The following is a 22587-nucleotide window of genomic DNA, read 5'->3' as shown; positions in this document are numbered from 1 at the left end:
CCCAAAAGTCTTGTCCATGCCAACCTCACAGGTCCGATTTGAATTCCCCCGTGCTGTCAGCCTCAGCAATTTCTCTCCATGCAGCACAGGGAGGGGATGCGGTGACTCACCCAGCCTCGGGATCCCCCCTGCCAACCCACTGTTTGTTTGAGTGATTGTATTGTCGAAGTCCTGTTGCCACATTTGTAACTACACAATTTTTTTTTTTTATGACAACCAAAGTTCAGTTTTATAAACAGATGCTGTTGTGGGCCTCTCTTACTCAGCTGGAGCAGTGTCAGTCGTTTTTCCAGGCTGCGGTCTCTGTGCTGCACCCTGAGTCAGACACAGCCCTGCAGATTTCTTTGAATCGCTGGTTTCGTCCCAGAGACTCTTGACACCCTGCCAACAAAACAGGGCGTAGCTCATTAATTTCATTTTTTTTTTCTTCTCTTTAAAGGCAGTCTGATTCATAGTAACTCCTTTAAAACAGAGTGGAAAGACACCACCCTCCCACACCACCGGAGGAAACTTAAACCACCACCAGGTCACTCCCCTTCACTCCAGCCCTGCACTCCAGGACATCGGCACTGCAGCCCAGCACGCTCCTTCTTCCACAGGTGCCAGCACTGGTCCCAGCCCACACGGTAAGAGCTGTTCTTGAAAATCCTCACAAAGTTTTCTCCCTCAGTGGCTGCTTCCTCTGCTAGCAGCACCAGTCTGCCTTTCTCCTCTGCTCCTTCTCTTCATCTTGGCACTCGAGCTGGCTATGGCACGCACCTTAATTTTCATCTTTTGCTTTGAAATCCAGCTGCGTTCCAGGGCAAAGGGGCGCTGCAAGGCACCCTGGTTGCAGTCTTGGAGCGCTGGCAGCAGCAATGTTATTTTCACCTCCAGGACACGTGCAGTCAGGGCACAGGCACAGGGTGCCCAACCTGGGCCAGCTCACACTCAGGAGCTGCTGTGGGCTTTTGGAGTAGCATTGTTGACAAGTGTGGAAAAATGCCTGCTTGGAATTAGGGCTGCTGGCTCGGTTTTTCTGGCGCTCAGATATTTCTGCTTGTCTCTCTCCCCTCCATAATTAGTTTGCCAAGCTGTAATTTAAAACAATAGCAATCATTCCAAGTGAAGACTGAGAGGCCCCAAGGGTGCAGACTCTGGGGTACAATGGAGACAATCTCCCTTTTTCTGGGAGTTCTGGCTCCTGAGGCTGAAGCCAAGCCCCAGCTCTTGAGCAAAGCCATGTGAAGGGTAGAAATGCGTGCTACGCCTTCCTTGGCAGCACAGCCACTGGAGTGGGGAGCACTGCGAGGAGAAGTGGGGGAGCAGGTGGAATTGCTAGGAGCACCACAATCTGCTGTTAGGGTGTGTCGAGGAGGTAGAGACACTGATGGGAAGTGTAGGACTGCAGAGACTGGCAATTTTCCCTCTTCACCTGTCTTTTTCCATGCAACCGTTCCCTCTTTCTTTTCCTCCTCTTCTTCACCAGTTCTCTTATTTCATCTGTCTGCTATGGTTTGCATCCTGTGGTCAAATCTGAACTATTTTTGAGGTCTGAGAAAGGGAGTGCAGCAAAGCCAGTTTGTTGGCACCACACTTGGGTTCCTGTTGCAGGAACTCAGCCCGCCCCTGCACAGTTTCAAGGGTTTGAAAGAGACTGAACAGTATTTAGCCCAATACGGGCAGGAATGGGTGGGGCTCAGGCTGGAGCTGTGGATAGTTACTGTATGAATGAAGTAGAAGCTGAGCTGACTGTAACTTTGTGGAAAAGGATGGATTTTGTGAATTTTGAAGTCCCCTCTGGCCCTGTTGCTTGTGGCTCAGTCACACAGTGGTGCCTCCTGACTGAGAAATAAATGTGTTGGAGTGGTGGGGAAACTGAGGCAGCGAGTGTTTCCAGGGCAGTCAGAAACTAGAATGGGAAGAAAGCATTTTTGGAAGTTGTCATTTAATACGATTAAGAATTAAATCATTTTGGTATTAAAAAAAAATGCTGTGGCCACAGAACAACTTTTACTCTGAAGCTTTGAATTCCTCAAGGCACCTCTGAGAGCAGATTTGCCCGGGAACTGCCCACTTGACATTTCTGGATGTAGTGGGATTCTTTTCTGAGCAAACACTCAAGGGAGCTGGGCATGAAGAGTGTTAAAACTTGGAGCCCATTAGCTACTGTTCCTATGATAACAGGGGTTTAGGACAGCTGAATGCCTCCACCCAGTGCACCTGGGGACTGTGAGCACTGGGAGAGGTGAGCCCTTAAAGGCAGCTTATTTCTGTTTGCTGCCTTGGGGATTAGCATCGGGAAAGGATCAAAACGGAGGTGCCTTACTAACACTGCAGTGCCTGGAAGCACACCCTGAAGTGCAGAGCCTTCATGCGAGGCCCTGCACACCCACCCAAGGAATTCCTGTCAGCAGGCTTCTGTGGAAGCTCCCCCAGCTATGACTAACCATCCAGACACGTCACACGCGGTCTGAGCCATTCATCCTGGCTACCCCTGTGTGAGAGCAGGGATCTCCAGTGGGCACATGCCATCCCGAGGGAGACAGCTGACAGCTATGGAGTCGAGCCACACCCAAGGACACATTAATGGAGAAGTGACTTGGGATCTTGCGGGGAAGCACCAAGTTTTGGAGTGGGTGCCTCAGCTGCTAGTGCTCCCCCAGTGAGACCCTGCTGAGGACAGAGAGCCCTGGGCTTGGTAAACTGGCCCTTCTGGCCAAGCTGGTGGTCTTTCAATTTTGCAGTGTGGGAGCGATGCAAGTGCATGCAGGAATTGCTGTTTGGTGGTCTGGGGTGGAGCAGAGATTGTATTTTGAAACAGTTCTGGGAGATTTGCTGATAATATCCAGCATGTTTTTTGGTAAAAGACCCACCTCAGGGCCTTGTTTATAATGAGACTGGGGAGATTTGCTGCAAGCACTAATCCGTCTCTCTATCTGTCACTCTCCCAGCCGCAAGGCTCGCTCATGGCACTCAGCCTGTGCCTGCTTCTGTTTCCTCAGAGCAAGCAAAAGCAGGAGGGAGCCTGCTGCCATAGCCTTGCCCGCTCCCATGGGGTTCACGGGCCTCATAATCCCCAGGTGGCTGCTGGGACACCCCTCCCATGGCATGTTTCCCCTTGCTCATCCCCCAGGTCACTTAGTGCTGCCTTTGCTAAGTGCTGCATGGATGGCAAAGGATGAGGCACCTGATGCTGGGCTGAAATTTGCCCTCAGTGCAAAATTTGCTCAAATGCCCCATAAGGCAAGAAATAGCCCTACTAGACCCCTTTGATGTAAACAGGTTCCTGTGCCTGGTACCTTTCAATAGGGAAGTGACAGCACTGTCACCCAGCACAACATAAGGCAGGCTGCAGAGCATGGCACTCCTAATTTCTTTCCTTCCTTCTGCTTTCCTACAAAAAAAGTAATGAGATAAAACTAAAATATGAGATTTATTTACCCTTCCTTCAAGACAGGGAGAATTAAGAGGCCTGGAGCTGCTCTTTTACTCCTCTAAAAGGGAGGGCAAGGAAGGGGATTTCCAATCTTCACATCTGAAGATGGATGCTTAATACTTCATTGGTCTTTTCTGCTGAGGCAAAGCAGCATTCACAGAAAAGGAGGCTCTTCTCCATGGCCCTGCCAGGATTGATAACTAACTCATAGCCACAGTGCTGTAACAGTGGCAGTGAACAAACACACTGAAGCACATCTCAATTATGCCTGTACTAATCCTCTGTCAGGGCCAGTCCACACCCCATCATCCCACAGCATGACACAGGGTCTAGCAGCAGTTCCCCATATAAACTGCCCAGAGGGGAATCTGGAGTGCCTCTTAAGATGCTCCCTGCCATTGCACTGTGGGGAGAGCAGCAAAGCAGCACATCTCGGGGCTGCCATCTGGAGTGTGATTTCTTCAAACCCTGCTGGGAGAGCTTTGGAAAGTACCTTCTTAGCTAGAACAGCTTGACAATGAACAAAGGAAACTCTGGCCAAGTTTGCAGCTTCACGCACCCTGCTCCTTCTGAACTGTTTTCAGGGAGTATATGGAAGCTGCTCTCTTGGTAAGACCAAATATAGCCCATGCCTTGTCATAGGAGGGAGGGACACGCTAGGACAACTCAGCTCCAGAATGCACATTGCCCGAGGGAGTGACAAGTTTGCCAAGATCATAATTAAGATCTATCCCCTTTACCCTGTGAAAACCAGTCTGTAGCAGAGGCATGGGGAGACACCCATGACGAGAGCCCAGGGACAGATCTGGGCTAGGTCATCCCCAGTCCTGTAGAGAAGTGCACTGAACTCTGAGCCCTGGAGTGGCTGACACAGGTGAACAGTGACTCATGCTGAAGGCTTAGCTCTTGTGATGTGGGGCCACCTGGCAATGTGTTTGTATTTGAGGAAATCCAGGGTGAGGACCTTTGTTGTCCTTTTGCCCTCGAAGGGCAGGGTCTGCTCAATGAGGGGAGTTGTGAAAGCAACCACCATGACTGGGTCCATTGTCCACATTCTTCTCATTCCAGAGAGATATCTTCCCTGTATTGGCTCCAGCAAGCCTCTGGGAAGGATAGTGAGAGTCATGGGAGCAAGAGGGGAGAGCTACAAAATGCTCAGAGCTGGGAGCAGGCTGGTCAGAGGATTGCTGAAGACCAGCTCCAGGAATGTGGACCACTGCTGAAGGAAAGCTGGGCACATCCACTGGCTGTGACAGTTTAGGCGGCCGAGCCAACCTGCCGGCTAGCTGGCCTCCAGTGGCCGCAACTCGGCCAGCATGGTGTGCCCTCAGCAGGGCAGTTCCTGATGTCTCAAAAGCCACATGTAACATGAACTAGCTTATACTGTTCTGCCAGCCCGTACTGGTCACAGGTGTAAGGAGCCCTCTGAAAGCCAGCTGAGGTATTTTACATCACGACCACCTTTATCCCACCCTGCACAGAGCACTGACCAGCTCCAGGCTGCACAGCATCCTCCTGTGTCTGCTTTATACACACGTTCCCCCCAGTTCATCAGTTGTGCACTTAGGTTGAAAGAAGGAGCTTTCACACAATTTTGCATTTTAATCCCGCGCAGTCTTTTCCAAGCTGGCTTGCTGGAGCAAAGGCACCCCAAAAGCAAACTGACCCAAAAGCTCAGACTCTTTAGATGCCTGAGTAACACTGCCCTCAGTGTCTCATAGGCTGTACTGTCATGTTCAGAGGTTTTGCAGTTTTGAGAGACAGACACACTATAAGATACAACTTCTTTTTCAGAGTTACACTCCCTTGGGGAAAAAATAAGGAACAGCTAGACAAAACTGTCTATGTAAATCACAGGATTGCAGTTTTAATCCAAGAATGCAACCAAAAGCACAGCTGATGTGGGCTTCACAGACCTTCAACCTCTATCTAAAGGCTGTTGCAAAGAGGAAAAGCAGGTAGTCCTGCCAGCAGTGAGCTGTTTGCCTTTGCTCATACCGCACTGTAACCTGAGCTTTCCTGTCAGAGCTGTCAGATGGTTTCTCCCACGTGGGCACTGCCAGTGTCACACAGATAGATCCGTGTACCCATAAAGAAGCCATGCACACACACAGACACACACACACAGAGTTCACAGGGAACCCACAGATGCACACTCCCATTCATAGAGGGAGCCACACAGAGCTGCAGATGCACACCCCTACACACAACACGTCAACGCCCAGACTGTCAGTCCTCCCACAAATGTTCCTCGTGTATCTCAGAATCTTGTTGGAAGTCCTGCCAGCAACTCCGGTGTCTAATTACCCACCCAGGGACCACCCAGCGCTCTAAGGGGTGAGGGCGCTCTGCATCGCACCTCTGGAGGTGCAGAGGAACACTTCTGTGCTTCCATTAGCTCTGGGGTCCCTTCCCCACCCCTCCCTCTTACTAGCTGCCCGTCAGTCCCAGCCCTTCCTTGGCATGCCTAGTGTGAGGAGTGACAGTGTTTTTCCTCCAGCAGCGGATGCTGGCTGCGTGCCAGGCCCCGGGCAGCTGTCTCTTCCCCTTCTGACTACCAAGCGAGCATTGGAGTTTCAGTTGATGTTGTCACATGGCTGAGCGCTTGAGGGTGGTTTCTTCTGGAGAAAATGCCAATTTCTCACTGTCTGCCCTAGGAGCTCTGATATTTCCCCACTCTCATATGAATCATGAGCATGAGAGCTGGAAAACCCTTATGTCTCATCTTTTGTGACTCCCCTCTGCATCTCTCAGTGAGTGGAGGTTCATCACCAAGGGTGAATTCTTGAGGAATTTGTCAGATCCCATAAGAAATTTTTCACATGGTGGTGCTTCACCACTCCCTTGGGAAGGCAAATTCCACTGATCTCTTGGAGACCACTCCACCAGGAAATGCTTCACAAGAACTAGACAAAATCTTCCATTTACTTAAGCTTATTTTCAGCTGTAGCCCCTCAGGCTGGTCTACATTTTCCTTTTGGTTGGCATTAATCTGCTGGTTTTACAACCTTGCTGTACCCCATGTGGTCATCACAGCCACTACCCACATGTACGTGAAATCTCACTGCCGTAAACCAGAGGCTCCAAAGGTCTCCATGTGCCCACACACACCTCCTGCCCAACCCTTCTCCCACACATGTGAAATCTCTTTCCAGAGGCACCAGCCTACTCATCCACGTGTCTATAAAAAGCATCTGACTTGTAAATTGAGTCAGGCTGGTCTGTCAAAACCAGGTTGTCAACAGCAGTGCTGACATACAGTAGTACGTAAAAGTCTGGAGTCAGCAAAGACTCGGGATTCATCTGGATCTGAAGCAAGAGACAGAGCAAAGGGTGAAAGCAAAAAGATTCTTCCCTGTTGTTGTTTAAAGTTGTCATGAGCTTTCTAGTAACAGTCTGACATGTCCAATGTCATTATGTCACCAAAATATCAGAGAGACCTTCCCATCTTTGCATCATGCCAGATGACTCTGGGCACAATGAGGACTGATGCTCATAGTGCACGCAAGGTGTGCAGTTGTAGCAGGTCTAAGATGCAGTGATGGCCTCAGCTCAGTCAAAAGGCAGATGTACAAATTCTGCAGAAGGTTTCATCCCACACTGAGGTTTCCCTTACTGGTAGCAGCATGGCAGCATTGCTGTTTGTGGGTTGGCTTTGCAGTGAGGAATGCACTGGTAACAGAGGTGGAAGTTTGTGGCTGTCTCAAACAATACCAAACAGTTTTTACTTCCTGTCCATTACTCTCCAATTTTCTCCTTCCTTTCCAAGAGGCCTTGGCCCTGATTTGAACCACCAGTATTCCTGGTGTGACTCTGTGCCCCCTCAGACAGTGGCCAAGTTCATGTGCTTTCTCTAAATATTGGACCTCCTATTGTCCCCATCAGAGACAGCCTACTGGGAGAGACAGACCACTGATCTGACTTGCTACTGCCTTCCTTATATTCTGTAGTGGCAGCTGGAAAAGGCAGAATTTCTTTCATGTTAGTTGCTTTCAATCTATGGAGATTTTTGTTGACATTCTAACCAAAAGCATTTGTTTTTTCCCCAAAAGGCCATCTTTCCATTGTTGAGAAACCTAATGTATCAAAGTAAAGGGCCTTCAGCTGACAAACTCCGTTTTAAAGGAGTCAGAGGTCACCAGCGTGCACAGGCAGTGCAATTTAGATGTCCTCTGCTCCCTGGACACTCTAGGGAGCTACAGGCTATTGGCTGGGTTCTCACCTCAGCTGGCATCTCTCACAGTACACCTCACCAACTGAGCCTGGGAGAGGCAGTCCCAAGCAGGGACCTCAGGTCAGAGAGGAAGATGGAAATGGAAGTCAGATGAGCTACATCCATTAAGGAATGCTTGAGGTCTGAAATATTTCAAATTTAGTTGCGAGTGCCCTGATTTTTCACCCGAAACAACCCCGTAATTCCTGCAGAAACGTCCTGTACACTCACCCTCTAGTCCTTTCACTGCAATGCACTTACTGTCAGAAGCAAAGCACCTCTACCTAATCTGGCTTACCCTCTTGAGTAACTCACTCCCCATGTTTGAGAAACTATACCATTGGCCTTTATCATATCTCCAAGTGGCACTTCACATTCCATCCTGATCCTTTGCTAAGAAGCAAACCAGGGGCAAGGACTCACTTCTCCATATTGCCCTCCAGACAGAAGGATCCAAACCCTTAAGTAGACAGAGGGGTGATACGGGTGGCAACAATCTGCCTGCTTGAGAAGACTTTGTCTTAGTTTTTAATAGATATTGCCAGCCTGCTTGAACTTGAACTGGGGTGCAGCAGGGCTGTGTGTTGTTCCCCAGTATGTGTACTCTTGCACGGTCAGAGAAATAGTCTCTACACAGCTAAGAGTCTGTCATGCTTATCTGCAGGTTCTTTTGTACTGAAGGCTTCTGTGGTGATTCTTATTCGTGCTTACTGTTGGTGTGGCTTGTTATTTCTCTTCATCCATCACCCCATGAAAAGGAAAGTCAGTCCACTGTTATCAGCACAAGATCTTCTCTTGACTCATGCAGGCTGTTCAGCAGGTGCATGACCTTCACTTCCCCACCAGCCTGCCCTACCTCAGTAGTCCTTCTACTGTTATGTCTCATTCCTTTTTTTCTTGGTTTAGTTGGGGTCTCTCCTCTGAAAGATGCTTGGGGAAGACTCACAAATTGTTCGCTTGACTGGTTCTTGAGAAGCAGTCCTGAAACTGACAGTGTCCTGAGCACTTTATCTTTCAGGGTTAAATTATTGTGGGGTTTGAGAGCTTTGGGGTGAGTCAGTGGAAAAAACTGGCAGCTCTAGGAAGGCTAAGACTGACTCATAGCCCAAGAAGAGCCTGAGGAACTCCAAATGCAGCTGCAGTTTAGGTACGGGAATGGAAGAAAAGGCATTTCCATGCAATTCTGTCCTATTGCTCCAGCAATGCAACCCCACCCTGTAGTGGAGAACGATGTCTCACACTTAACAAATGGAAATGGTATCCTGTCAGTCCCCAGTGCTCTGCCAGTTTCTCTATCTAATGGGAGGAAAAGTCCACGCCATAGCATCAGAGACAGAAGTGAATCTATTTCAGTGCCATTCGTTCATCCACGGCTCCTCTGGGATTGTTCTCTCGTGTTTTATTTAACAGGCAGAGAGAGACGAAGAAAGGGGAAAGCAAATGAATACAGAGGGAGGCTTGTGCTTTAACTCACAAAGAATCAAAACTAAGCTGTGAGCACATATCCCCTGGGGGAGTTTGCATTTGATAGCGTGTGTGTTCAGGGAGAGGTGCTGACGTTCTCAGGAAGTAGGTGCACTGAGAGCACCTGAACTAACACTGCTCTCCTGCAGTGCTAGAACAGGCAGAAAAAGCAAAGGGAATAAAGGATTTCTGTTTTTTCTTAGAGTATTGGTCAAAGTCTTGGGTGTGGGGTCATGGTTTTGGGGGTTTTTTTTTACATTGTAAAGTAACATTTATCCCTCATTTTCATTTCTGAATGCAAACAAAAAATGCATTTAAAAGGACTGTTCCAGTCCTTTAGGATGTCATGAAAGTAGGTTTTTACTCTTTCAAGTAGAAAACTTTGTTTGAAGGTCCTCAAAAATAATAAGGAAAAGAAAAGCGCTGAATGAGATTTTAAAGAGGCCATGGAAAAATACATCCATCTAAGAAAGAAGAAAGTTTAGCCACTGTTCAGTAAAGGCAAATTTCAGAGCAGGCAAATTTGTCAGAGTTTGGTTTATGCATGCCAGTACCCTGTAGTGTCAAGAGCACTTGTTACAGTTTGTGTAAGAACCAAGGTAATCAGGAAAAAGAACGAGAAGTAGTCAAAGGGACAGGAAGATTTTGAGTCAAGAGTTTGCTGCAGATATGTCACTTAGTCATGGCAACAGTTTGAGGCGCAGTGTTAATATCGGTATCAGTTGCCATCCAGCATTTTGAAATCCTCGTTCCTTTTACAGTCAATGGAAAGAAGGGGTTTAACTCTTAGGTCAGGTATGTTCATGTGGTAGCCTGAACATACTGTTGAGAACCTGGATTTTAGCAGTGCTGAACTCATAAATGACTGTCACTACAGTCAGAGGTAAAGTCCTAAGAAGGCTGTTCTTTCTCCAAGATCATCACTAAGGGAGGTACTTTGACAAGAGAGGTCACAGTGACCAGACCATCCAGCCAAATCAAGCTCTAGAGCATGAGGAGTTTGCTAGGACACCCCAAAGCAGACAAGCAAGCCTGGCCCACATTCAGCAAGCCAGGGCTTAACATCTCCAGAGAGTTCTCCAGGTGAAGGAAACCTCACAGCAGATAAGTTTTGCTGAGGAGATAGGACTAGTCACCAAACCTAATCTGTCTTACTGAGGAGTAGCCTTGTTTGGGTGGGAGCAGTGACCCAACAGAGCTGGTTCCTTGAGGTCCTGAACTCAAGGAATTCCTCCTGGTCACTAGCTAATGCTGAACTGGTCAAAGTGCCACTGATGGAGAAGCCTGCCTACCCATTGTGGTTTGGGAAACTGTATACAAAGCAGTGCCAGGAACAGCTGCAGCATTTTACAGGAATATACTCCCACTCATGGCTGCAGTGAGAGGAAAGACAGTAGTGGAGAAGGTGGAGTCATCAAGTAAAAAAAGACGCATGAATGGGACTTTACAAAGCCTTTTGTCACAGTTTGTGTGAAAGACATCATAAAGTATAATTGTGTTGTTTCAGGACAATGTTACCACACCCTGTACAAATGGTGACAGCATCAGACCTTACCTGAGTCACCTGGACCAAAATAACTTGACAGCTAACATTAATCACATGCTTGACACTGCTCTTCAGTACCAGCACTACCCAGGGAAAGAGCAACAGAGCCCTCTCAAACTTTCTAGGAAGTTTACAGGCCACAGAGTGGACTCAGTAAATGCTTCTGCCTGAAATATACTCACTTGATTTGTGAGCATTGTCTGCATTCATTCTCACAGCTTAGATTTGTTCATTGTATTTCATGTTTTCACGTGAGAAGCCATCAGTCTTGACAAACAGTGTCATGTGAGCTTTCTAAAGCACATTCCCCTCCCTTTCCAATCACATGTTCATCAGTGACAGGAAATCTTACAAAAAGTAAAAGTTTGCAGGGTACAGAGGCAAAGATACCCAAAACAAACCAAAGAGGAATTTGCATTACAAGAGAATCCTATTGCAGTAATAAAGTGACCTGTGTGCTTCAAGTTTTAAAAGGGAAATAGGCAGTTTTCATTGCAAACCTGGGCATCTTCCTCAGCTCCAGAAAACCTCCTGGTATTTCTGTTCTGGTTACTCTCCTCTTCACTTAAAGGAGTGGTCTACTGAGTAGTGGCCACCCCTCTGGCTCACTCTCCACCACTATTCAACAGCTGATGCACCAAGGAACATGCAGTCCCCCATTCCATACCACCTGTCAGTGACCCAGACCAGTTGGAAGAGGCTGAGACACCAGAGAACAGGAAGAGAAAAATCTTTCCTGACCTCTGTGAATCCCATGGGCAAAAACTCCTATTCCTTGAATGTAGGCCTGGAGTATGGCATTTTTACTTTACATTAACGCACATCAATTTAAGCAACCTGTCTATATATTCAGGCTATTTTTAAAATTCCTCCAAGTTATCTACCCATGCTCTACATCTCCTCCCAAATTGGTTCCTTAATCTTCAGACTCAATTTAACCTCTTGAGCAGATGCTGACAAAGTTTTTATTGGCTTTATTTTGGTGATTCCCCATTTCCAGAGTGGACTTAAGATCAACTTGGGTTTTTGCATGTAAACAAAACTTATGGTAATGCTGTTCTTTGACTCAGCCCTTCCCTTCCCGCCCTCCCTCTGTTCTTGTTCTCCCTCAGAGCTCTCTGTATCAGTGACACCACCTAGAAGAGACCCAAGATGTTGGTGCTACTGGCTGGTATCTTTGTGGTTCACATCGCCACTGTCATCATGCTCTTTGTCTCCACCATTGCCAATGTAAGTAGACTGCCCTGGACAAGACATGGCTTTCACCTTCCACAGCAGCAGCCAGCCTTAGATAAGGCTGGCAGGTGGACCAGGGGGTGGGTGCTCAGGTGAGGGTGAGGAACATCCACTCGCGGGCATGGAGAGAAATGAAACTGTGGTGGGTGTGCTCAGGGAGCGGGAAGGCAGCCGGGGTGGTACAGGAGGCAGCCTCTGTCTGTCACCTCCCTGGAGCCCCGAGCCAGCAGCACCTCAGCACCCTTCACCAGGGAGAGTGCAAGTCGGGGCCGGGGAGCTCAGCAGCGCCAGCCCAAGGGGCGCGGCGGGGCCGCCGGGGAAATCTGAGCCGAGGGGGACCCCTGGTGGCGCTGCCGGGGTCCCCGCGCCCCCCGCCCGCCGTGGGAGCGGATTTTGGGCTCCCCTCGCACCCACCTGGCCAGCCGTGCCCCCCCGCCACCTTGTACAGGAAGAGGGTCAGGATGACCTGGGAGATTTCTCCACGACGATTGGGACAGACTTCACGGTGATTTCCCCGGACCAAATGACTCCTGGCACTGGAAGCCAGTGCATATCCCACCAGTCCAGCTGCTCATCGCGGCCAACTCGTGCTGACATTTTCGGGCAGTTGGGCTACTCGTGCTCACTTTATGGTTTAGTCTGACAGAAGAGCGAAGAAGCTTTCCTGCCCCTTGACAACCGTTCTACCCTATTTCAGGTTTGGATGGTGGGTTCTTACAGCTCTGGAACGATCTCAACAGGACTCTGGCTGCTGTGCAACAAGACCTGCACTCAGCTGCCAGTTAGCAGTCAAAATGAGGGTAAGTTACATCCGCGTTTTCGTAATGGTGAATCACAGGACATTGATGAGCACTGCCAAGACTGAGTCCTGACCTTCTCCAATCTATTCTCTGTGTTTTGACAGCTTCCCTCAAAGCTGTGCAAGGCTTTATGATCCTCTCGATCATTTTCTCCGTTGTGGCGCTCATCCTGTTCATTATCCAGCTGTTCACCCTGGAAAAAGGCAAACGTTTCTACATGACCGGAGCCGTCATGCTGGTTTGCTGTGAGTATGCACGTGCACGCCCTGCCACGGCTCCGAGTGCATCCCACTGCCTCTGCGAACGCAAGCAACCACACATTTGCCACACACGGTCACCAGGGGAGGTTGTCAGCCAGCTAAATGTTTCCAGTGGCCCAATTTTTGTTACAAAACAAAGGACTGGGGAATTGGAAAGTGTTGGGTTGGGATATTTTTTGCTGTATATAATGAAAGTATTTCCAGATTTTCATTAGGAAATCCCAGTGAGTTTTGCAAAATACCTTTGAAAGACAACAAAAAGGATTCAAGTGTTTTGGCGGAGCAGGGGAATAAACAGTTAGACAGCTACTGCACATGGGATTCAACACGTAGCACCAAACTGTCATCAGATCTTATTACTGATTTCCTCCTAACAAAGGTTTATTCCTCTTGGCACCCACTAAACAAGCCCCAAGTGTCTTATGTCATCACAGCTGCAAAAGAAATCCTCCACAAATAAGCCTAATGGGCAGCAGTTCCTCTCTCATATGGCACAAGACATGCATTGCAATCTCAGGGGACAACAGTACTTCAGAAGTCTTGCGGCAATGCTGGTTTCTGTGCGTTTTCCAACTCTCTTTTCCCTCTTGCTTCCTACAGGGATGTGCATTCTGATTGCAGTCTCCATTTACACAGCTCGGTTCACAGGCACGATGGTGTACTTCACAAATGCTCACCATGGCTACTGCTTCATATTGGCCTGGATCTGCTTTTGCTTCAGTTTCATCATCGGCGTTCTCTACCTTGTTCTTAGAAAAAAATAAGGCTGATGGGTGTCCAGGGGAGAGGGTTGGTTACTGGGAGTGGGGAAGAATTACTCTGCTGAGAGAATTGTTGGGCCAATAGACAGAAACAGCCACCATCATCACCACTGCCACCACAGAAAAATCACTACCAAAGCTAGAATCTTCAGAAACTCCTTCACCAAAGAGAGGGAGAAACAACTCCTACTGATCTAGCACTTCTGGGGCTAGAAATCTGCAAGTGACCCAGACAGCTCTTCTCCTTTTCTGCAAAGTTGTGCCATACCTTCACAATGCTTCAAGCTCAGCAGTGATGATTAAAGGGCACCACAAAACTAAGGGCTATATCTTTTTCCCTTCCTACAGCCCTTCTCACTTACATTTGAGTGTGCCTTGTGGGTTGAGCATTGAGGATTATGACCCCTTTATTTGTCCATTGAAACAAATGGTATGGGCCTTTTGTTACATTTTTTTATATATATAAATATATATATGCACATAAGTTAACATTAAAGACATTAAATTGAGAGAAAAAACAATAGAAATCAGATTAATTTTGTGTTAAAATATCTACAAAAATAAGGCAGCACATTTTTTTGTTGTTCCATTTTCTATTTGATATTCCCATGACTGAATAAGATACAAGTAGGAATGGCAAACATACAGGCATGGATGTTGGAGAGAGAGAGAGAGAGAGAAAGTGTAGGGGTAAAGATATACAGGGGTTCCTAATTGTAGAGGATGCAGTTGCTCAGTGGTACACATGCAGAGAGGGAATCATCTGGATGTGTGTCTACACTAAAATAATCTTCTGTTCAACTCCAGAACACGTTAACAGCACTGCTCCATTGCAGATCCTCACTGAGACAAGTCTTTATCTGTAGGCAGGGCTTTTTTCCCGCATCGTCACCTGGTATATGATATTAATTGAGTGCCCCACCTCATGACAAAGCTCATCTCAAAAGCAGATAATGGTTAGCAGAGGAAATTTATTCCCTAATGAGAGATTAGGAGAGATGAAGCAGGGCTTGTGAGTTTTGCTCTTTACTGCACAACCTTAGGCCAGCCACTTAACCTGGTGCTTTTCCATCTGCCAAATTTTTCCACAAAACTAGCTACCTCCCAGGGTTGCTGAGAGATTCTGAGTCCACTCTGTAATACAAGATCCCCATGTGAAAGGCTGGCATAGGAAAGTTAGGCATTGATACTGCTGCAACCCACAAATTTCTGTTAGTTTGAAGAATCTCAGTCACAAGAGGCATTTGCAAGAGAGGTCAAAATTTCCTGTGACTCCATTTACAGCTAAAAGGTAGAGAGTATAAAAAACATGTTAGTGCAGATTGTGCATGGATGCTATTTACCTCTCTCTCTCTTTCTGTTACATTTTCTTCTTATGTAGACTTTATCAATTTGGTGGATATATTCTAGTACTGTATGTTGGTGTTTCATTAACAAATGTTATTTCATATATAGTCATTGTAAATATTTTGAAATGCATATTTTTAACTTTGTGGGTATAAAAATAAAATCTGATTCCCTTTATAATAAAGAGTTTTACTCTCTGGGTTTTTTTTTTTTCATTAGTGCTTCAGATATTTGTTAGCAGAAGTATTTGCTGTTCTCACTGAATCACAGCCCACCCCTTTAAGACAATGCAGAACTACCATGTTCTGTTGCATGCCAGTATATGAGATTTCCTGTTGTGGAGGGAAGGAGGAAGCAGAACAACTCTCAGAGCTCCTGTTTAAGGCTGCCTGCAAGCTCAGGCAGACAGTGTGAGCAGTGGTATCACTCAGTCTCAGCGCCAGGCTTTGTTTCACACCCAGGAAAGCTGGAAACCTACTTTCTCACTCTGGCAGGATCTCATCTGTCCCAAAGCAAAATCACCAAGGTGTTTGTCTGGGTCTCACGAGTTGGTATAGTTGTTGCCTCTTCAGTGTTGTCTGGCCAAACACCTCTGCAGTTCTAGAGCTTGAGCAAAGAGTCCAAATCCCAGGACACCGGCAGATCTCAGGAAACTTGGGGCACAATCCTGTAAGCTGTGAGGTGAGGTAAGATCTAGCAAGAATCAGCTGTGTAGTAATTTTTTCTTTATCAATTAATCTACCTCTGAGAGAGTGCTAATTGAGGGTAGAACATAAATCTTTAGGAGCTGAAGTTTTACCAGAGGGGAACCTCTTACAGCCAGCAGGGTGTGGGAAGGGCTCACAGTGTGTTACGGGTGGACACTTGTCTTGGTCTCAGGAGGTTCCAGGAGTCATACAATAATAGAATAGGCTGAATTGGAAGGAACCAATCAGGATCTTCGAGTCCAACTCCTGGCCCTGCACAGGCCATTCCGAGAATAACACTATGTGCCTGAGAGTACTGTCGGAATGCTTCTTGAACTTGGTGCTGTGAGCACTGCTTAATGCTGTGGCCACCGAATCCTCCTGGCACTCCTAGAAGTGCAGGGTAACCAAAGACCACTTGGCCACTGTGGACAAGGCTAACACTGACAGGTGAGCCATGAGCCACCCACCGAGGTGGGAATACTGAGGGAAGCTAGCCAGTGAGCCTTGCAGGAGCACACCCACTGCTAGGCTGGTATGTGTGTCCTGTTTCTAGCATGGTATTGGTGTGACAGTATGATACCTCACAGGATGACAAGGCAAGGCCAGCTTTGCTGGGATGACAAGGACAGGTCATAGGCAATGGTCTCAATTTTTGAACAGTGGTCTCCAACAGCATTTGTGTCACCACAAACTTGTCATTGATAGCTTAGAAAGGGTATGAAGGCTACTGGACACTCTGGGTAGCTTGGTTTGCCTGAAAATTCACTTGGGCTACTAAAGGATCAGTACCCTAATCTACAGGTGGAAAAAGTCACTGAGTCCCCTGGCATCTGACAAACCTAGTTATCTGGTCCCTGAAGTAGAATTCATTCCAGATGAGACAGCTTTTGCTCTACACCCAGCAGCTCCCGCCACCATCTTCTGAATTCTGCTACATTAGGGGCTCACAGGCACAAAATTACATTTGCCACCACCAAGAGAGAACACATCAAACAGAAAAGCAGATGCCAACAAACATGGATCAATTACAAAACATAAGGAAGCAGGAAAGGACAGGAGCAAATAGCTCTATTGGTTGTGTCATATGACAGATATTTGCTCAAAAACCGTCTTCAACACAGCCTGAAGTGACACTGACCCAGTGCCACATGGACTGTGAGACACAAAGTAATGTCACTCCTGCAAGAGCCATTACAGGGATTTCAGAGACCAAGCTTCACAAGGCCCACAACCACAGCTGACTCCAGCATTTCTCAGCAGAGTCCTTGGACTTGGAAGAGAAGCTTTTGAAGGAGGAGAAACAGAGGAGAAATTCCCATGCCTGAGGTCCAACTGCAGAGCAAAAGGATTCCCCCTCCCTGGTTCTTTTCTGGAGGTCACTGCAAGGAGAAAGGTGTTTTACACAGACAAACAGCTGACTAATTCAGGGCATTTGACTACAGTAAATCAGCTGCAGAAAGTGCTAAAAATGAGGGAGAGCCAAGGGGGCAAGAGCTTCCTGGACAAGAGACATTCTTGCTCTGACCAGAAAGTCATGCTATGTATAGGCTGGGAAGAAGTAGTCCAATAACTGGTCACATCAAGGGGTTTGAAATTATCTGTACATATTCATGGGTGTGTTGCAAAAGCTGCTGCAGACACCTTAAGGGAGAGCCCTGCTCTGTGAATGGCAGAAGCCCAAACCAGCCAAGCAAAGTAAGTGACTCCTGGCCTGATCGCAGGGTGATGACAGCACTGTGAACACAAAGGCAGCAGCACCTGCTGCATTTACAGAATGTGGCTGACTGCCAGCACATCCAAAGCAGAAGAATGGCTTGACTCCCTTGCAGCAAAGACAACAGAAATACCAAACCACCATCACCAGTAGCAAAATACAAAAAAAACCCAAAACCAGACAAAAACTAAAAAAAACCAAGTGTGCAAGGAATGAGGAGCACATGGGAGGTATCAAAGATGATCCCAGGAGTAGTGTAAAAGACTACAGGTTGCTCCCAGCATTAGAATAACTCTTCACTACTGACATCCTGGGTGCAACTAGCCCAGGAATCTTTTAACAGAGGAAAGTTAAGGTGAAATCAGCATGACGTATTATCCCACTCAAAACATTTCCAGTCCAGGGGGCAGCCTAGAAATGTATGCTGTGGTTGTACTAGTAGTAATTAGAAGGCTGCCTAAACTTGTGATTATTTATATTTGCAGCTCTGCCTGCTCAGATAATAAGAGCAATCAAGGTACCAGTTGATTGTTGGAGGAACTGGGGAGGAATATTAATCGCAGACCCTCTGTTCCCGCATTGCACAGTTGGTGAGGTGCATCACTGCAGGCAGCTCAGCTCTCCCAACATTGTCAGCACCATAGTATTGAATTAGATACACTGTGATCTGATGCGTGATGACAAATCTCATGTTGCACAATTCACTCAAAGTATGTGGGTATCTGGTATAAATATACACCTTGTCATCTGTTACAGTGCTTAGGAAACCTGATTGCCTTTCTGCTCAGCCTAGCATGGAAGGCTGTAGCTGGCAGCCTTCCTATGTTCCACCCCCTCTCAGGCTTCTCATGTGAACCAGGTTAGCCAGAGACCAGAGGGGTCAATCCATAGCAGATGCCTCAAGGCAAATACAGAAAGCATGCTCCTCAGCAGAGATTTATGAGAAGCCAAGATGCTTCAACTGATCTCTCAGGCTAATTTCAGTATCAGAGTTTGCATGACAGAACTGGATCTATCTAAGGGAAGAGGCAGTGCTGTGGAGCTCTGTCCTGTGAATGTGGTAACTCTCATACAGATGACCTGAAGAGCATAACACAGTCAGAGGTGCTAAGAAGAGGGTTTTGGGGATGCTCCTGCCTCTGTCAACCTTCCAGATAAGTGTATAGGTGGACAGAAGACTAGCTTTTGGAGTTCACAGATGGATGGGACTTTTTATGCAGAGTTTTGTGGAGCATCATAGATTATTTCTTTCTCTGGAAGAAACTACCAGAATAAAAGGTTCACTTCATTGATGCGCTCATTGCAGGACTTTTTGGGCCTTGCTCTGATGAAAACATGGAGCTGGAGTAGCTGAGCTGTAATTTGGTGAGTAAGAGCACTTCCTAGGGCTTTGGGAGGATGGGGGAATGTACAGTTGTGAGAGACAGAAGTATCAACTGAATGAGGCACTGTCTTGTTATCAGAACACAGAAACCATAAATGCACACGCCAGGGCTGTTTAGCCAAGAAAGCAAAGGGTGCTGCTGTGGGCATGGCCTGTGAGGGGTGGGGTCAGCATGTGGCAGAGGGGGGGCTGTGAAAGAGTGTGCTTCCACATGCTTCTCACACTGCAGCCATGGAAGGTTTCCCCCATGCTCCTGGGGAATGCAGGGCTCCCTGGGAACTGCTGATAGCCCATGAGTCCTAATGGTGTCCCTGAAAGCTGAGTCTGGCTAGCGTTTTGGAGGTACATTTAGCAGCTCACAGGACTGGTTCCAAAGTTCTCACCATTTTCATTTACAGACTTGGAGAAGTAAAAGACAACCTCAACACAGCTTGTGCATATTTTTTAGGGGATTCTGTTTCTAAATGGCATTAGAAGCAGGAGATGCTCCATGTGCATCACACAGAGGATGATCCACTACGTGGTACAGCAAGCAGCTTTGTGGCAAAGAAACCAGAACCCTGGCCCTTTGCATCCTAGCTCTGGAAAGGACTTGCAGGCTCTGCAAGAGAGCCAGGGGTGAGGAGGGGATGCAGAGGTCAAAGGCAGAGATGAAGTACTCAGGATCACCCCTGGGTAGACTGTCAGTGATCAGATGCCATGAAGGAATGGGGCAGTAAAAGGAGTGGGATATCAAATTTAGGGACAGGAGAGAGAATGAGATGGACAGGAAGAACAAACACTGTGGAAGATGAAGACCATCACCACATTGGTGGGCTGGGGAGGACAAGCAGTTTAGCGGGGAATTGTATGGAGTTTGGGACACCTGAGACCCACTGCAGTCTTCTACCAAGCAGTCAGACCCTCATCAGTCAGGGAGCTTGCTTCCCCAAGGCAGTACCACAGGCTCACGTTCACAGTTCTACCAAAAGCTGTGGTGTACTATCGTAAACCATCCAGCACCGATGGATCGACCCAGACATGCCCTCTCAGCCCACTGGTGGCTGAAGGCCCTGGTCCCCTGTGTTGTCACTAGAGGTCAGTGCAAGCCCAGCAAATGCCTCTGCTGAATTTATGTTTCTATGTGGCATGGGCATCCCCGGGCAGGGACAGTGCTGATTTATCACAGTATAATTCAGAAACGGAAGCATGCCCCAGCCCCACTCGGAAGCCCTCGGATGGGCTCCCTGCTAGCCTGTGGCATGTCATGAAAAAGAAAAATGCAGCATCTTGACCCACATAAGAGGTGACATCATGGGAGTGTTTCTTGCCAGTAAGAAACCTACAGGGCAAATGGAAATGGAGGAAGAAACTCTGGGGGGGAATCAGCAAAAATTTTGGAATCACCAAGCTGGAACTGGTGACCATGGCTCAATTCCCTTTGGCCACTGAAAGCTCTTTTGGCCTCAGAGAGGTAAATGGGTTTGCCCTTTCCTCCTACAGTTAATGCTAACCCCTCTGCTGCGTACAGGCAGAGAAACTGAGGCAAAGAAATAACATCGACCTGGGGGAAGCAGACTGGAAGCAGAGAATGGAGGAGGTGATGGGATGGCCTGCAGATGAAAAGACTTCAGAGCTTTAGGACCTCCACAGTTCCTGCTTCAGGGGGGCACCATTTCTAGCTAACTCCCCTTCACCTCCGGTGAATCTTAAGAAAACAGGGTCTTTCTCAGTTTCGCAAAGAGCAAGCCTTAGGTTCCTAAAGACTGATTGCAGCACATCAATGGCTAAACCTGTATGAAGGCAACCAGCTTTCAGGGGTGTGCTTTTAATTCTGATGAGTTGCCAGTGAAATCTGTGCAAACTGCAGAGGCTTGGCAAGGTCCATCAGTTTAAGTATCTCGTTTCAAACACCCAAGACAGAAAAATTGGACACAGGCATCCAGTAGAGACCTTGAAACCCTGCAACAGGGAGACAAAGAGAAGTCTCTTTTTTTTTTTTTTTTTGCCATGTGTCTACCAGAAGATTTGCAATGACCTTGATGCAATAAGGGCAAAGTTTGTATTTGCAGTGCAGTAAATCCAGTGGTCCCTGTTGTATAATTGAGAAGCATGACTATAATACATATCACAGTGCCACTTAGGCCAACACACATGCTATAGATAAAAGTACTACTTGCTCAGAGAATCCACAATCAGGAAAATGAGCCCATTCTTAACTTTCTGCCAGTTTCAACTGTGTTGCACACATATCCAAATATCAGCAAAGCTTTTGTGCCATAGTAGAGTCAGATCTGTTTGGAATTCAAGTGGAAAACACTACATAGCCCTGCTTGTGTCATGCCAGATGGAGCTAAGAGAATAAATCTATGTCCCTATGTTGTAAATTTACGCTTTTCCCCAGAATCTCTGATTTGAGTGGGATTCAAGTAAAACGGAGCTCTTCTTTCATCATCTCACAGCTCTCTCTGTGAGAAGGTGCAATGGATGGGAAGCCAAAGACTCTGAGCCCTTGTTTCTTCTCTCTTTCACTGTCTGGAATTCCTGTTTATAACAGCATTCTTCATATGCATGGATTTACCTCAGCTTTCACAGTTCCACATCACCTACTTTACAAAAATCGAAAGCATGGCTGCAAAGTCATGTCCAGCAGGTCTGGAAAGAGAGATTTCTAGTATGAGACAGAGAAATTATACTGCCTCTGCTTTCTGGGTCTATGAAAACCTTATGTCTGATGGTTTCCAACAAGTAAAACAAGGCTACTATGTAAATGCCAAGACATATGTAGACTATGTAGACTTTCAAGACAGCCAGACTAACAGGCACAAAATAGGCACCACTTGACATTATTTAATCAAAAGCACCCTTCTCCCAGTCTGATCCCCAGCCCTTCCAGGGGTGGGCTGACTCATACATGCCTTGTCACACCCCCACCACATTGCTTCCCTAGGGACTGCATTCCTCTTGCTTCCCGGTGCTGCCACCTTACAGAGCTCCCACTGGTGTTCAAAGGGCAAAAGTCCTGCTTTAATGCTCAAAGCCATCAGCAATTATCTTGAAACACGTTTGCCACTTTTCTCTGTCACATGTGCACTCTGAGCTCCCACCAGTGTTGAAAGCTTCCAACAGCCCTTGCCTTTTCAAAGAGCACTGCAGACAGCCATTTACACTTTAAATAGACATTAAAATGAAGCCACCTGCATGCCTTCCAGTTCCCGAACTGCAGAGCAGAGCAATGGATAATGGAAGTGTACCAACACTTCAACAGTTTCCACTAGCAACTGCTGCAGAATAGCTTGATACCAACTTCAAATATGGACAGGAAATGGCTTTTGATATCAAATGCTAAGTTTCCACCCCACAAGAGTCTCTAAAAATAAACATTTTGTTCCTACCCATCCTTGATTTGATACCGAATGGGTTGTGGAAAGGGAGCAACCTCTAGAAACAGAAATAATAATAGAGGTACAGTTTTAATTAACTGATCCTATATTCTTCCCCTTTCTGTTGGACTCCCTGCCTCATTCAGCACACAGAAGTGCTCTGTGGATGAGGCTATCCTCGTTATTCACTCTTGTGGCCATATTTATCTGCACGCCAGCAGAGCACTGCACAGCATACGGAACTCTGCTTCCCTTCTGGGCTTTTCAATTTGCCTCATTATTATCACCATCAAGCCATTCCCAAACTCAAAAGGACTTTTGTCTTCCAGTCACCCCTACAAAACCAAACTATTATCACAGATATTTTAGAAACAGGGGAATTGATTCATAGGC

At 47.1% G+C, this 22587-nt stretch overlaps 1 protein-coding gene across 1 annotated transcript; it reads left to right on the top strand.

Moving 5' to 3' along the window:
• Positions 1 to 451: 451 nt before the first annotated feature.
• Positions 452 to 15229, top strand: EMP1 (epithelial membrane protein 1). The gene is made up of 5 exons (XM_048300350.1): positions 452 to 626; positions 11754 to 11871; positions 12575 to 12677; positions 12782 to 12922; positions 13538 to 15229. The coding sequence occupies exons 2-5, from the start codon at positions 11794 to 11796 to the stop codon at positions 13699 to 13701; spliced, it is 486 nt and encodes a 161-aa protein (XP_048156307.1). The 5' UTR covers positions 452 to 626; positions 11754 to 11793; the 3' UTR covers positions 13702 to 15229.
• The last annotated feature ends 7358 nt before the right edge of the window (positions 15230 to 22587 follow it).

This window comes from Corvus hawaiiensis, chromosome 4 (assembly GCF_020740725.1).
Source record: "Corvus hawaiiensis isolate bCorHaw1 chromosome 4, bCorHaw1.pri.cur, whole genome shotgun sequence".
NCBI classification, from domain to species: Eukaryota; Metazoa; Chordata; class Aves; order Passeriformes; family Corvidae; genus Corvus; species Corvus hawaiiensis.
Note: the sequence above shows the minus strand (reverse complement) of the source record. Positions and strands in the feature narration are given on the sequence as shown.

What these genes read in the sequence shown, in the direction of transcription:
- EMP1 (XM_048300350.1), top strand. Translation starts at nt 11,794, where the DNA reads ATGTTGGTGCTACTGGCTGGTATCTTTGTGGTTCACATCGCCACTGTC. An exon ending in TTGTCTCCACCATTGCCAAT is followed by an intron (nt 11,872 to 12,574) that starts GTAAGTAGACTG and finishes ACCCTATTTCAG; the next exon opens with GTTTGGATGGTGGGTTCTTA. An exon ending in AGTTAGCAGTCAAAATGAGG is followed by an intron (nt 12,678 to 12,781) that starts GTAAGTTACATC and finishes GTGTTTTGACAG; the next exon opens with CTTCCCTCAAAGCTGTGCAA.